The sequence below is a fragment of the Haliotis asinina genome, chromosome 9 (assembly GCF_037392515.1).
Source record: "Haliotis asinina isolate JCU_RB_2024 chromosome 9, JCU_Hal_asi_v2, whole genome shotgun sequence".
Classification (NCBI taxonomy): domain Eukaryota; kingdom Metazoa; phylum Mollusca; class Gastropoda; order Lepetellida; family Haliotidae; genus Haliotis; species Haliotis asinina.
In genome coordinates, this window is record NC_090288.1 from 35,454,183 (window position 1) to 35,471,293 (window position 17,111).

The 17,111-nt window shown below is 38.8% G+C and overlaps 1 protein-coding gene across 3 annotated transcripts in view; it reads left to right on the plus strand.

Annotated features, from left to right (window-relative positions):
- Positions 1–17,111, plus strand: part of LOC137295958 (tyrosine-protein phosphatase 99A-like) — an 86,067-nt gene that overhangs the window by 23,537 nt on the left and 45,419 nt on the right. For all 3 annotated transcript variants that reach the window (XM_067827559.1, XM_067827556.1, XM_067827558.1), the window contains exon 3: positions 13,584–13,913. In XM_067827559.1, the coding sequence (XP_067683660.1) occupies positions 13,584–13,913 (330 nt within the window). The remainder of the gene's footprint in view (positions 1–13,583; positions 13,914–17,111) is intronic.

Here is a 17,111-nt window from a genome sequence, read left to right on the forward strand (position 1 = left end):
TACTGATAAATGAGCAGTGGGGTAGCCCAGTGGTTAAAGTGTGTGCTCGTCACGCTAAAGAACTGGGTTCAATGTCACACATGGTTACAATGTGTGATGTTGCCAGATATTGCTAAAAGTGATGTAAAACTGAACTCACTCTGTGATAAATGACTGGTATTTTTTATTTGTAGACATCTTTATTGACATTTTGCTTTCAGTTGGGTTCAGTGTTTGCCATTGAATTTTGAATTTTGGCGAGACCCAACTCTACCATTTAATGAGGCAAATTTAAAGGCACCATGCTTCTGTTTCTAATTGTAACCAATTGTCATCTTTTCGCATCTGTGTTAGCTTCAGAGTGCTGAAAACATAAATTCTGTAGCCCCCCAAAAATTACTCTCATGGAAATCTTTCAACATGGTTCAGAACATATCGCCAGAAACTGATTCATTTTTTATAATTTGGCTGTTTATTTGGAATTGGAAACTATACAATTAGTTGAACTATTTCTGATTCATAAACCTGGAAAAGCATTATAAATCTGCAAAAGGCACAGAGGCATGAATATTTTCAACACGTTGATATGACTATGTGCTGTAACACTGAGAGAGCAGGAGAGAGAACACAACCCGGGCACACTCTATCTATATGAGCTGGCACTTGCAATGTTTACTCTCCCAACTTAATACTTGACCATGTTGACTTTACTGATTGACTTTCAACAAAACTCAGCATTCTGGGCATTTCTGTCATCACTAAACTCCCACCTACACACTTGTATCTCATTGCCCATGTGCGATCATGTATTTGCAGGTATTCATCAAGAAGGGTTAGACTGAATGCATTCTAGCTGGAACATCCTTCATCTTTACAGTAAATACAGACTGCGTTTGTTGTACTGCAGAACCTGATGCCATAATGCTGTCATTGTGTTTGTCATTTTGATTGCAAGGGAGCATAGATCATTGATCTGTTACAGATAAATAGACCTACATGAGTGTGAAAGTAACCTGGCTCTTTATGTTTGTATTCATATTTTTCATATACTTTGAACGTTTGTTGTCATTGAAATGAATATTTAGGGGTGGAATCAGCTGTCACCCAGTTACATCTAGTACATCTTTCAAGAAACAGTTTACATTGGTCCAATAAATATTGGTTAGTTAACTGTTAGGGATCACTGATTAATATGGATGCATTACAATTTATAGTTATAATGACTATGCTTTAGACAAGATGCTGCACTCCTTTGTGTGCCCCCTATGGATCTATATCTTGACAATCATATCCTGGATCTGAAAAGGGAAACAACCCTGCAATGCAGTGGCAAGGTCAAATGCAGATTAGTATTAACCTATATCTTCAGTAACAAGGTCAGTTGTATCAACACGTGTTAGTATAAGCATAAATATGTTCAGGTTAGTGAAGTATTATAACTCAGCCATATTAAGAATAGTGCAAGGTGGAAGGGAAAACAGTAATGTTTGGGACTGTGAGAGACTAAACATGGTTGGTCCATCGTCATGTGTAAGTTGTTACATATGCAGGTTCCGTGGTCTGCAGTGATGGAGGAAGCCCCAGAGGCTGACAGAGATTGATGGAAGGTGATCTAGGTAGAAACACAATCACATCAATGTGACTCTTCGATCAATACCAATACATTGAGGTCGTGTTGACCTACTTGATCCGGGTAATCAGTGTGATGGACACATGCTTTCGTCAAATCTCATTTGTTTTGTAGGAGAATGTGCTGGGATTATCAAGTTTCGCTTGCCACAAAGTGGAAGAATTAATGTTGTACAGGATCAGTTGTTAATCTTAGAATTTGGATGGACTAGCTGTCTTCTCTCAGAATTTGGTGATTTCACCACTAGCTTCTAATGACTACATATATGTACTGTAAAACATAGGCCTCATATTATTTTAACTTTTTTTTATATTTGGTAACCAATTGTTTAGCTTGGTCAAAAAAAAAAAATATGTACTGAGGTTTTTGGATTGTTTCATTCTATTTTTGTCATGTGAAGGACATAAAAAGTATAAACTATAGTGTAATACTATCAGAGGATTGCATTGTACAAGACTGCACAGAAAGCATTTATTTGGTGGTTGTAATGAGCATTCAGTAAGTTAATGGTTATGCTAAGTTTGTCTGATTTCTGTTCTTGTAGGGGATTTCGTGGTCAAACTTGCTGATTTTGTTGATACATGTTATTCTATGACAATTGTCTGGTCCTGACTCGATTAGTTACAGACCGCTACCATATAGGTGGAATATTGCTAACTAAACTCACTCACTCACTCACTCACTCACTCACTCACTCACTCACTCACTCACTCACTCTTGTGTCAATCCTCATCGTAGGAAAAATTCTGGAGGGCACTTTTTGGAGGTTATGATAACTGGTTATGCCAAAGTCATTTAGCCACTATGGTCCTTTATCTAAGTGATTATGCTGTAGAAATAAATTCTGAATGTCATTTATTTCTGTTTATCATACGAAGTGAACGGATATGGTCTAGCCCGACTCATGTGCCAGTAGTTTATGTACTTCATGGTTCCACTAGTTGTGAAATAGGCAGGAATTATGTTATCAGTTGTCATGTAATCAGTATCTTGTAAGCTAATTTGGAATGATCTTTGCTGTACCAGTATGTAATGACCAAAACAGCACATTAAACAGGTTTTAAACAGGTATCATTCTGTGGTTTCAATGCTTCATACCGACTAACGATTTGTCGACCAAGATTTCTGTCAAGGTTACAAATGCAGTAAATACAGAATGATTCCTTTAACCACGTTCCAATGCCTATTGTAAGGGGATAATAGTTGCCATTGTTAAAGCCTAGCAATCCGTTCTGTAATTTCTACAGATGAACTGTTTTGTCCTCAGTCTATCCCCTAGGTCTGTCTGACACAAGGCCAACTTCCTTTTTGCATTCATGCCCCAAGGCCTCTGTTCTCGTCAAAGTGAAGTCGAGGAATGATTTAAGGGCAGGAAGCATCGAAAGAGAGACAAGGTTGTATTGTGCCATGGTGACTATGCCAAATAATAATTGCTGGAAGATGATGAGCTTTATTGGGTGTTTGCTGACATTGAGAAAATTGGAAAAAATCACATACTCCAATTCTCAACTCAGTGCTGAGATGTTGAGCTCATTGGCACCTGAGGATCTGTGTTGAGGTGGGGGCCTGATCACATTCCAAATGACACTATTATGTGATTGGAATGATTTATTTGGGCAGATCATTGATCATTATATACAGAATTCCAGTATGTAGCTTCACTGTTGATCACTGAATTGTCTGGTCCAGATTTGATTATTTGTAGACCACCACTTTATAGTTGGAATATTTTTCAGTGGGGTATGGATAGGTTCAAAGTCACTTGATACGTAACTGTCCATGCATTTTGGGTTATGTCAGTGTTCAAGAGATCTTCAATATTGAACTTTGGTTTTGGATGCATAAAGCCATTCCCTTGAAGATCCGGTGACAGTTGGTCAGGCTTGCTGACTAAATGGTTCACACATTGTATCCCAACTGCCTTGGATGATGCTCACGTTTCCAAGATGGCCATTGGGTTGCATAACACCTGAGTTTGATTATCCACATCAGTGCAATATATGGAGCCGTTTTCTGGTGTCTTTCACCGTGCTATTACAAAATACTGCTAAAAGTGGTGCAAAACCTTGTTCCCATTTTCAAGTAGGTATTATGTATTTTGATCCTCTTCTATGGGCTCATTCTGAATTTTATGCACCTATGAAGAATGGTTATGCTGATTGTTATGGTGTGTAGAATGGAAGCATTCAACCTATCTGCATTGAGAGTCACTCCGTTCTTCATGCCATGAGATCTCGCTGTGGTTCATCTGAAGAAATGCACACCATTCATGTAACAGTAAGAAAGGATCAATAGTGTACTCCGGGCGTCGAGGAAGTTGCTCGGAGTGTTTCTTGGTCTCCTGTTTTCACAACCAACATCCGTTCATTCGTCAGATACAGGAAAAGAACATAATGCAAAATTTACATGAATATTAGATGTTGTCGTCCTGGTGATTGCATGATTGGCTAAGTGCTGTGTTGTTGAGGGGTACATGAAATGTGAGGATGTGTTGGATAAGAGTACGTAGCGTGTGCTGGAATGAAATCATAGAGATGTACATTTGTGCCATAAATTGCTCAACAGATGCAGAATGTTGTATTTAGGGATGGTGACTTCAGCCTGAAAATCAATATCATAAATGTTGGCAGATGCCAGACAAAGAATTGATGGCGACTCGATGTTCAGTTTTAGCAACATGGTTCATTTGTGGAATTTTTTGTAACAGTCTGTGACTTACCTTGTTTTTGCTGAGAGAATGAATTTACTTGTGCACGTTTTGTGTGGTTGTATGTTTGATTGATGTTAAAAGCCATTCTCAGCAACTTTCCTGATATGTGACAACACTCTGTAAATGATCTAGATCAGACTATCATGAGATTGACATCTTGGGCATCGATCTGAGCAAATGGGATATGATGACATGTGTCATGACATTCAGTGTCGCCTCTTACGACAAGAATAGGTTATTAACTGAAGATCTATGCTTATCTGGATCTTCAAAGGCCTGCATTATGTTACACCTGAATATTTTGGTATCAGAGTCACAATGATGTAGGAAAGTAAGAAGTGAAGGAGAACTTGCAATGCAGGTGAAAAGTTAATTGTGTATTTCCATTAGTGCTGCTGGTGTTATTAACTTGATGCACTGCATGTAAGGTTCTATCTTTCATTACATGGAATTAATGATTTGCATGAATAACTCTTTTAATTCTATGCCCAATCAGCACCAATCACAATCACAATCATGCCGTGAACTCCCATTTCAGCAAGATATCCTGCAGATAGCCACCTTTAATGTTTGAAATAGTTGCGGATGGTGACATAAAAAAGTCTTCATCCTCCTGAAATGTTCATCTGGCTGTTGAAGGGAATCAGTTTTCATCACCCAAATCAGATCAGCTTATAGCGTCAGGCTGTCAGCTATCTATTATTCAGGACCAAGTGAGTCCCACGTTTTTGGTATGTACACAGTGTAGCAGAGAGTCCATTGGGGGGACCTACATCAGTGAGGACTGTTGTCTGTCTCTGGTTGTTGGCATGGGTAATTGAATTACGTGTTCGCAATTACGAAACCTGCTGGACAGATAAACCTGTTTAAAAATTTACTGATAGTATTTGTAGGTATAGCACCTGGTTGAAATGTGTAAGAGTGAGTGAGTTGAGTTTTACACCGCTTTTAGCAAAATTACAGCAATATCATGGCAAATTACACCAAAATTGGCTTCACACATTGTACCTATGTGGGAAATCGAACTCGGGGAAATGTGTAAGATGTTGGTCCATGGTGAACAGTGTTTTACGTGGGATGTGACCACTGCTCTGGTGTAGTGTTGAGAGTGTCCGCCTGGGGAGCAGAAGGTCGCTGGTTTGATCCCTAGCCACATCATAAAAATATGGTACATGGTGGTCCCTGCCTGGTGCTCAGCATTATTGGGTACAACATGGACTGGCCGTCCTGGAGTCAGTAGTATGTGTTTGAATAGGATATTCATTCTTACTCTTTACTTTTCTTTACTGTGGCATATATATATCTATATCAGTGAGCTAGCACTCTAAAACCAGCGTAAGTCTTGACTAGTACTAGACTAACAACTAGTCTCTGAAATGAACATATGTTACTGAAGCAAACGTTCATAGAGAAAAAAAAATAATATAATGAAATGGAGCCCTGAGACTTTCTTCATTTTCAGAAGCCAAGGAAATCTAGACTTGCCACATTTTCTAGACTTGCGCAGGCTTTCTTGGATATATTTGCTTCAGGGTCTGTACGACAGACTAGACTAGTACATGCTGCCACACAATTGCGTGTACGTCAACATATGTGTTTAATATTCTGAAGTGTGATGTTAAACCCCATATTACCTCACCGCTCCTAAACATGGAATAACATAGTGGTCATCTGCATATGTTCATATCAGTTGTATTCACTTCCGGCCATGGTGACTATTATCATTTAACATCCTAGCTATTCAGAATTAAGCCTGAAAGTTCTGAGGTCCTTGTGTTAGTAGCTCTACATCTTTCCTAAGCCAAACAGTACAGGTATAGAAGCTCAAGACATTATTATGGTCGCTTTGTGGATTGATACTCTGATTCTGAGGGACATTTAATCTTATATTAATGCATCATACCTAATGATGAAGCTCACCACTGTCAGCTCCCTTACGAAGTGAATGTGATGTAGTCATTACAGTTATGAGTTTATGAGTCAAATGAGTCGTTAGTATTCCTTGTCCTGTGACCGTCCCATGTTGCAAGAGCCTATCCCTGACATATGCCTTGATGCAGGGATTGTCCTGGTGCTGAGTAGCTGATGCATGTGTTCAAAATACTCATGTTAATTTTGCTGTCTGGTCGACAAAGCCTGTGCAACATGTGTTGGTATTCAGTCTGTCATAGTCAGACTTATAACCCCAGGAGAGACATGAACATCCAGGTTAGAATGGGTCCTCAGTCATCCATGCTTGTTGAAAGTGGCGCCGCCATATAGCTGGGATATTGCTGAGTGTGGCGTAGAACTAAACTCACTTGCCATAACAAGAGGAAGGACAAATGTTTAAGTTGGTTTGTTGAAAAGACGAAGCCAGAGTGATGTGACTGTGAGGATGAACCAGCCTGGAGTAATTACAGCATGGGAAAGAGTCAACTGACTTGCTCCCTGGCAATCACTTCACTGCCCTTTCATTATCTCATTCTCATCTCTCCCATGGAGCTCACTGTAGGGGAGGGGGGACCAGTGATGGGAGGGGGGATATGGTATGAGAGACAGAGACCTGCTATGTGTGTCTGTGTTTGGAGGGGGAGAGGAGGATGTTTAGGGGTGGTGGGACATTATGAGACATGGTGTTTGAGTAGTGCAGCGTTAGGCAAGGAAACGAACAAATTGAACAATGAGTCTTTTTATTGCCTTAAATGTAAACTATCTGGTTTGTTTGCCCAACAAGTTTTCTTCTTCTTGTAATCACTGTTTTACCACTCATAAAACATACATGGCGCTGTTTTCTGTGTTAGGATTAGGAGTAAGTGAGTGATTTTAGTTTTACACTTAATATTCCAGCTATGTGGTGGTGGTCAAATAATTGAATCTGGACCAGTCAATCCAGTGATCAAGATCATAACCATTGATCCACGTAATTGGGATTTGTCATGCCATATGTCAACAGCAAGTCTGACCACCTGATCCTGTTAGTTGCCTCTTACAAGAAGCATGGGTTACTGAAGATCATTTCTGACCCAGATCTTCACATAGATTACACCTGTTACGTCCCAACATAACAAAATGACACGGAAGGATATGAGTCATGTGCCCTTTCATCATGCAATAAAGTAAAACATCATTTTTCTGTAGACCAATCAGGCACAATTCTAGCAAGGTGGATGAAATCATTCATTCACTCAAACCCAACTATTTGATATTGAACAAAATCAACCATTTTCTTCAAGCATAAGGTTCCTAAATCCACAAATCCATCTTTATTATGTACCTCCAATCACCATACTCCATAACCCTCTCAATGCTCTTGCTCGGGCTACTTGACCCTGGGTGATTCAATAACCCCATCCTTCCCTCCCATGCCTCATCAGTGCAGCTCGAACCTCATCCATAATAAAACCAGGCTTTGATCTCTGCCTTGTAACTACCAGTCAGGTTCTATCAGGCAAACACACAATCCTAGCCTGGCCTGATTGAAGTTGAGTTTATGTGCTCTATTCCTAGATAATAATGATGACACGACATGCACGCTGGGAACCAGTCTACTGGCTTGGGTGATTGTTGGCTTCCAGTCGGAGGTGGTGATTTCTCACAGTTCTGAAAAGCCTTGGTAGTTGGGTAGTTGGGTAGTTGGGTCACTGTTGACTGACATTTCTTCCCAGAAATACATTTATGTTATTCAGAAATATATGTCTACAAAATAATTAGGAAATCCCAATAGAGCCCAGAGTAATCATGGAATTAAATAATTGTCATTTAAGACTGAAGAGGGGTTCATGGAGATAGATGAGTGAGTGAGTGAGTGAGTGAGTGGGTGGGTGGGTCAGTCGAAGAGTGAGTGTGAGCGAGTGAGTAAATGAGTGGGTGGGTGGGTCAGTGAGCGAGCGAGGGAGTTAGTGTGTGAGTGAGTAAGGTATTACGCTGCATTTAGTGAGGTATTACGCTGCATTCCAGCAATATCATGGCAGAGACACCTGTTGGGAATGGGCTTCACGTTGTAGCCATGTGGGGAAATCAAGTCTTGGTCTTCATCATGACAAGCAAACTCTTTAACATCAGAATATCCTGTTACCCTGGAGATAGAAAAGGGTCACAGTGACAGAGTTTGAATATTATCATGTGAATCTTTTTATCTGTATACTCACTATATGTGTATGTAGTAAGTGACAGTAAGTTAATCTCAGAGACCCTGAGAACGAATAGAATTAGAAATCTCTGGTATCCCGCTACCATATAGAATGATTTTAAAACCCAAGATTGTCTAGCGTTGTTCTGGATTTGGATTTTAGTTGATATTTTGTGGAATATTTTATGATAAGATCACTGAATTTCTGGAATTAAATGCTTACCTTAAGTATGCACAATGTTAAGCATTAACATCATTGAGAGTTCAGTGTTTTCAGTTTGGATTCACAGAAGCAGAAGACCTCGGGAACACTAGTATAGTAGCCAGGATGACATTCTTCTTTGTGTATATAGATGTTTTTGGTGAACTATAGACATATTTCAAGCTTGAATATTTGAAGAGATCAATTTTAAACATCATAATTGTAACAAAGTGGGGAGCCAGTTGTCCTTTATTTATCTGAAAATAATTCAGCCATTTGAATCATGTGATTATAGCATTGGAGTCCATTTAATTTTGGTTGCAATCAAACTTGCTCATGTGTGATAAAGCTAAAAGTGATCTGTCGTTTTTGTCAATCCTTACCCACTCATCTGAATCATGTAATTATAGTATTGGAGTTCATTTCGTTGAAGTTACAAATGTACATTTTTCTCTTCCTACATTGCAAAGTTCCATTTCAGTTATTTTATCTAAAATCGAGGCATATTTTCATGGAGTAATCTTAAAAACGTAAAAAAAATTCAGTTATTTATTATGCTTGACTGAATCATAATTTCATAATATCAGAATATAGATGGACGTAGACACAATACCTTGTATGTTTTATTGATCAAAAAAATATCTCACACAGGATTGGTCAATTATGAAGGGATAAAATGAAATCTTTAATCAAATGTCAGCCTAGGATTGAGAGTGGGATGGGTTGGGTTGAGAAGTTGTATGGTTGAGTTGTGTGAGACTGGAAGGGATGGAAGTAGTCTGGTTGTTATGTTTTAGATATATACACTAGTTTCTGTCAAGAGAGTGTTTCCTTAAGAGCACAGTACATAATGCTACTTTCTCCCTGTGATGAGGACCTGTGAAGGTCCAGGGTAGAAAAGGCCTTCAGCAACCTATGCCTGCTATAAAAAGCAACTATGCTTGTAAGATTTGACTAACGGGATCAGCATCAATCTATACAATTGTGATATGATGACATTGTGTCATCAACAAGTCTCACTGCATGATCCCTCTTCTTGCCTCTTACAACAAACATGATTGCTGGATCAATTCTAACAAAGATCTTAGCATGTCAAGGACGTAAAAAAATCATTTTAGAAATGTTGTGTAAATAAAAACTAAATACATTTTACCTTCAGTTAAAATTTGAAATATAGGGTAGCCAAGTGTTTAAGTGTTGGCTCATCATGCAGATTCAATATAGGTGCAGTGTGTGAAGGTCAGTCTTGTGTCCCTGATGTTTTTGCTGGAATATTAAAAGGAGCATAAATCCACACTCACTCAAGGATAATTAAATTTTTGTTCATCCGCATCACCAAGATACCAGTCTTTTTAGCACAAAGGATTCACTGAATTTGTTTTGAAGGTGGTTTTCATGGCCCTGACATTTTGAATACTGAAACGTATTTGAATTTTTAAAAAGACATTGTAACTACATTGTAGATAAATATTTGATGACAAACATATCTCTAGGGGCAAGGATAAATTAACACTGATTTGTTCCGGGAATTCAAGTGAGACAGGCAAAATGATGGGAATGTGGTGTTCCTACTGACTGGAGTAAATCTGCCATTGGGAGACAGCTAATGACCAGGCCTGGCCATAAGCTCTTGCAGTGAAGAGGCTTAAGGGTCCATTTCACTTCAAGGCCGCCATTATCCTCCCCTTACTGTATCAAGCTTCAGTAGGTGTCCTTGTGCCTTAGGTGGCTCAGGAAATAGTTCTTCCTTCGTCCATGCGTAGAAGCTTCTTCAGTGATGTGGGTGATTGAGCTGGGTTTTACGTCACTTTTAGCAATACTTCATCAATATCACGTTAGGAGAGACCAGGAACTGGCTTCACACGTTGTGCCCATTTGTGGAATCGACCCTGAGTCTTTGGTGTGACGAGCGAATGCTTTGACCACTGGGCTACCCACTGCCCTCTTTAGTGAAGACAGGTTACCACATCTAGATGTTTGCTTATTTTCTTTGCTGTTGTGTCTCATCCTAATGATGGCCATAATCAATGCCTGACGTTCAAGCTGCTACTTCATGGTCTCAACAGAATGTCTGCTCAAGGTACTAAATCTTTCTCGAGGTGTGGTGGGGTAGCCCAGTGGTTAAAGTGTCTGCTCATCATGTCGAAGATCTTGTTCGACTCCACACATGGGTTCAATGTGTGAAGCCCATTTCCGGTGTACCTGTTGTGTTATTGCTGGAATACTGCTAAAAGCAGCGTAAAACCACTCACTTGCTTCCTTACTGCCCAAACAGAATGTCAAAGTGCTACCTTGTACTCCCTACAGAATGTCTGTTCAAGGTGTTGCATCTACTTCCATGTCTGTTCAAACCACCGAAGTCTTCCCCACAGAATATCCGTCCAAGATACTACCCTCTCTGATATAACATTCAAGGTACTATCCCGTCTCCCCGTACCAAGACTCTACTCCCCACAGAATGTTGGCACTAGTAATACTGCCCTCTCCACGGAATGGTTGTTCAAGGTGCCACCTTCTCTGCTATGACTTTCAAGGTACTCTATTCTATTTCCGTATGAAATTCCTGTTGAAGATGCTACCTTCTACTTCCCACAGGATGTCTGTATGAGTAATACTGTCCTCTCCAAAGAAAATTTTACTAGTTACTATATACCCCCTAACCACAGAAGTTTCACAGTGCTTCCTTTCACCTCCCCACAGACTGCCTGTATCACCAACTCTCCCTCCCCCCACCAGCGTCAGTGAGACATGGCAGCAGTCAGTAGCCAGTCGTGGATTTAAGGCATGTAATTCAATCATGTAATCAATACTTAGTCTTGTACTCGCCAGTGTCTGTCTGGGCCAGAGGTTTAGATACTGTTAGTATTATCACATCTCTGCCAAATGGCCCTCAATGGGATAGTGGCACTAACACAACCCAGGATGGTCAGTTCAGCTATTAATTTCCATTTGTATGTATAAGACTGACCAAGCTGCAGTAGAGTGGGTAGTACTACAGCTTTACTAGACATAACATGGATTGTTGTATAGATATTGATGAAGCAGTAATATGATTTTAGGAAAATGAAGAAATTAGGTTTCATTAGTACAGATGGAGGCTGTATAAATCAGCCTTGTTGCATGTATGTTTGAGATATCTTACTTGCTAACACAGTATACTGCAGCTAACTCCACTTGGACAGGATAGAGTGGTTTTCACGATGCTTTCACACATCCTTGAGAAAGCCTGACAGTTTACTGTACAAAATCATTTAATTCGTTTCAACCTTGAAAAGGCTCCAAATGCCAGTGGTTTATTCTGAAATATCATATATTTAGTACAACTTGACAAGTTATTATTTTACAAGAAACTAATACATATCGGGAGTAAAAATACCTTGCAATGACAGTAAATGTTAATTAATCTGCATCACAAAGTCAAGTATTCCCAGTGCAGTGATGGAGCTAAGAGTTATTTCTACCCTTTTGTGGTCAGTCCTACATTTGACCAACCTTGTGTGTATTCAATATTATGGGTTATGGGTGCTTCTTTCTTTAAAGTAGCTATTTATGCCTTGAAAAGCCTTCATTAATGACTTAATTTTGATCACTATAATCTGTATGAATACTATTTTGTTTCCTTGAACAGCAAGCGTAGGTGAACTGTATTCTTACCCTAATTCCCCAAGGGGTTCACAAAACACTGTATCAGCCTGAATGTGAATCCTGTTCTGTCTCTCTCTGCTGACACACTTCTCCCTTAGCCAGGGGATTAAGTCATGAATCATTCATTCACCATTAATGGATCCCAGACTAAAAGCAGCTTACTACAATGGATTTGGTGTGATTTTTTTATGCAAAAGTTGCAAAGGGTTCTGATGAAAATGTATATTCTGATTGCTCAAACTGAAATTTAGTGATTGGGTTATTATGAATGTAGAAGATTCGCTGAGTCAGCAGTTTGGCAGCCTGTTGTTGATTTTAATGTGAATGTTTGACATTTTTATGTCATGTTGACCCAAAGCATGGACACGACTGTGACATATTAACTGAACATTATTTTAATTGTAGTTTCAAATGCTATGATCTCTTGCTATGAACATTAAATCCCATGACTGCATTAGAGAAAACACTGATATTTTGTAATTATTGCTTTTATTCTGTCATGACATGTCATGTACACACAAATGTCTAAAATGGATGTCTAGATTCTTTTTATGTTTGTTGCATAACAGTTATGTGGTGGTGGTCTGTAAATAATTGAGTCTTGACCATTCAATGATCAACAGCATGAGCATCAATCTACGCAACTGGGATATGATGTGTGTCAACCAAGTCACATGATCTTGTTTATGCGCCGCCTCTTATTACAAGCATGGATTGCTGAACACCATTTCTTTCTAACCCATATATTGACGGCTAGATTGAATGCATATATAAATTCCTAGTATATTTCATCTGTCTGGGTGTCAGGGCAATGAATATGAAAATTTTGTAATTAAAGTAGTCAAATCTAACTCTCCAGCATAGACAAATAATTTTTATCATTGCTTACAGTATATGTCATCTTTATATTTAATTACAATCCTGTATGGACCCTTTAGATTTAATTAGTGGGGTCTATTATTGACCTCTAATTATATATGTCGAGGTATTGATCTGATTTTCTGATATCTCTGGACTAAAGGTCATGCATGAACATACTTAAATTCCACTTGAGAGGTGCGATTGGATGTGGCACAGTGGTTAAGGTGTTCACTTGTCCCTTAGAAGACCCAGGTTTGATTGCCCACATGGGTAAAACGTATGAAGCCCATTTCAGGTGTTCCTGTTGTGATACTACTGGAATACTGAAAACATCATTTTAAAAACTCACTCACTGATGGTATGGAATGAGGTGGATAGAGGTTTTAGTCATTCTTCAAGTAGTTCTCATCAAAGGATGATTAAATGTTTTTCTGTCTTGTTTCAGGTGTGACAGTAGGTGAAGACATTACAATCCACACAACGACAGACAATAATGTGACGTTGAAATGCACCAAAGTTCGTGGGGACGAGAAGGTGGGAGGGATTCTGTGGTATAAAAATGGCGTTTTCTTCGCATCGAAGGGAAACAGCAAGAAGATCAACTTTGCCGACCCGGCATACAAGGACAAAACGGACATATTGGAAGATCACAGTCTGGTGTTGTACACGGTCAGAGTTAGAGATACGGCCAACTACACGTGTAAAGTGTATGTTGAAGACTCCCAAAATGCGTCGATGAAGGAAAGGAACGTCACACGTATTTTAGTTGTGCAAGGTTTGTAACTGGAAGTTATTGTTATTTTAAGTTGGGAAAGATATCCGTATGTTTCTGTGAACAAATTTTAGGATGATCTTTTTAAGGATTAGCTTAATGGACTTTGTAACTTATCTTGTGTCAGTTTAATAGTGTGACAGCGTTGCACTGTCTAGGCTGTGTTTACAGTCTGGACTTGGTACAATACCTCTTTGTAATGAGGTCAACTCTTTCACCACTAGGTCTGCGAAGCAGACTAAAAAGATTTCAGTGAAGATTGTATGGATATATTTTTCCATGGTCTACTTTGAAACTGTTTTTCTGGTGTGGAGAAGTGTAGAAAAGTTGACAAAAACATGTCAAATCTTTGTTGAGGTCAATTTTAACATTCAAACTTTTTCTCAGTACAAGTGTGATCTACAAACAGGGACTTTGTTCCATGGCCTGATGAAGATTGAGGTGATCTTATGACAGTCATAGCACTAAGATGATTGTAACATCTATACCTTAAAGATGGCTTACAACAGTCATAGAGCTAAGATAATCGTAACTTCACGCCTTAATATTGACCTGTGACAGTCATAACACTAAGATGATCGTATCTTCTATACCTTAATGTTGACTTACGACAGTCATACCAGTAAGATGATAGTAACTTCTATACCTTGACATGAACTCATGACAGTCATAGCGCTAAGATAATTGTCACTTCCACACCTTAACATTGATCAGTGACAGTCATAGCGCTAAGATAATTGTCACTTCCACACCTTAACATTGATCAGTGACAGTCATAGCGCTAAGATAATTGTAACTTCCACACCTTAACATTGAGCAGTGACAGTCATAGCGCTAAGCTGATCGTAACTTCCACACCTTAACATTGACCAGTGACAGTCATAGCGCTAAGCTGATCGTAACTTCCATACCTTAACATTGACCAGTGACAGTCATAGCACTAAGGTAATTGTAACTTCCACAAATTAACATTGACCAGTGACAGTCATAGCACTAAGATGATTGTAACTTCCATACATGAACAATGACTTACAACAGTCATAGCGCTAAGATGATCGTAACCTCCATACCTTAAAAGTGACTTATGACAGTCATAGATCTAAAGTGGCTTTGTGAAAGAACACTCAGATTACATTGACGAAGTTAGAGATCTGTTAAGGACAAGTCAGATATATAGTGATTGCCAGTTGCACCAATCCAAGTTCTTCTTGGGAGCGATTTCGATTCCTCACATGGTTTGAATGTGTGAAGTCCATTTCTGGTTGCACCCTGTAAAATTAGCATCAAACTCAACTCACTTACTCACTCTTCTTAAATTCATCTGTCATCACCAAATGCACCATGCAGAAACACTGAAGGCTTCCAAATCTGAATTCAATATGAATGAGTGAAACAGTACACAGATACAATACTTATTAGAGTTGAAAATGACTGAATTATTTCCAAGGTCAGTATGTAAGTGATACCAGTGCAGCAGTTATTGTAATTTGTGGGTTGGTGGAGAGGGGAAATGTTTCAAACTGCATGCTTTTAAAAACCTTATTTATTAATCATTTGAAGAATTAACAATTTGACATAGTGAATAAGTTAAGTAGAATCTTAAAGTTTTAGTTGTACCTGTTTCTTTTGATAAGGAAGAGGTTGCTTGAAACAATGGCAGTATTTTTAAAGTGTGTTAGTGTTAATCCACAACCCTGAAATGACTGTAATTTATTCCATAATTCTCCTGCGGCTATGTAACAGAAAAGATGGGTGAGTCTGAGTGTGAAGCATGGCTAATTTCATGTCTGCACTGTTCGTTGTGGAAACAACTTTCCTGACTCTGATTTGACCATTTGTGTTCCAGCCTATCAATTCATTCTGTGCAGTTATTTTGAGAGAGCATGACAGATTGTTCACAGATAGTCTCCATCACCACCTTGCACCTTTGTGTCTTCATCTTCTTTTCCTCATCAACTTCTTGTCATTTTTCTCAGTCATGAAAAAATGTCTTCTTGAAATGATCCTGTCAGAAACTAGAATTAGGTTCTGATTCTGCACAGTCTTTATACCTCTCTTCTACTATTTTAGATGGCTGGTAGCTGATGCCAATGTGACCTTTACCTTTTAGGTAGTAATTGGTGCATGGCACATTGAAATGTGGTCTGGTGCCCAGTGGCAGTGTAGAAAAAGTTAGGGTAGTGGGTATAGGTTTGCTGGTCACAAGCCAGTCCTTGTTTAGTTCCTGAGATGGAACTATTTACTATGATTGTTCCCAGATTTACCTTGTTCTTAACATAATAAAACATTTGTATGTATGTCAGATGGTAAGTAAATGTATATTTTGAATTTGGAATTGTATATGAAACTTTAAACTGATAACTTACTTTATGAAACTTAATTGCATGCAAATTCTAAACTTATTCAAAGTACTTGGTTATGATTTGTTGAATTTTACATGGTCATCATTTACATTCTTGGAAACCATGATTCAGTCTATGTTACAGATTATGAATTACGGGTAACATATCTATATGTCAGTCCATGATTATTTTCTTGTGAGGAACTGTTTCAAACTGTTGATTGTATGAGGAAAACTTTGGTGCTATGAATTTATCGATCTGTTTAACAGTCATTCTCATGAAGAATTAGATCTTCATACTGCTCCAGAAAGATCTGATAAGTCACATTTCGGGACATGTCATAACAACCTTTTACCCAACTAATTGGAACATCCGGAAATGTTTCCTAAACTTGAAACCTGAACCAAAACAAATGTTTCAAACTTCTGAAATTGAAAGTCTATTCTTTCTAAGCCGTTTAGATGTTTTCGCACAATTGCTTTTTCTGCAGCATTTATATTTTGGATCAAGAACCATGTGAAAATTGTTTTCAAAGCTTAGGCTTTGAAGCAAATTGTTGTTCTGAAATACCAGTGATGATCCAGGTCAGAATTGTACATCATCAATCCATCCTTGTTGTAAATGGTAGCTAACGGAATCAGACAGGCAGACTTGCTGACTTGGTTGTCCCATCTCATTGTAATCCAGTTGTGTAGATCAATGCTCATGCTGTTGCTGATTGTCTGGTCCAGACTCAATTGCTTGCTTATTTACTGTTTGAAACTAGTGTCATGTAGCAGCTCCTTCGGTGGATAATGTAGACTTCCTGTTAGACATCTCTCGAAACTGAAGCAAGTATAAGGATCTGGTTTTAACAACA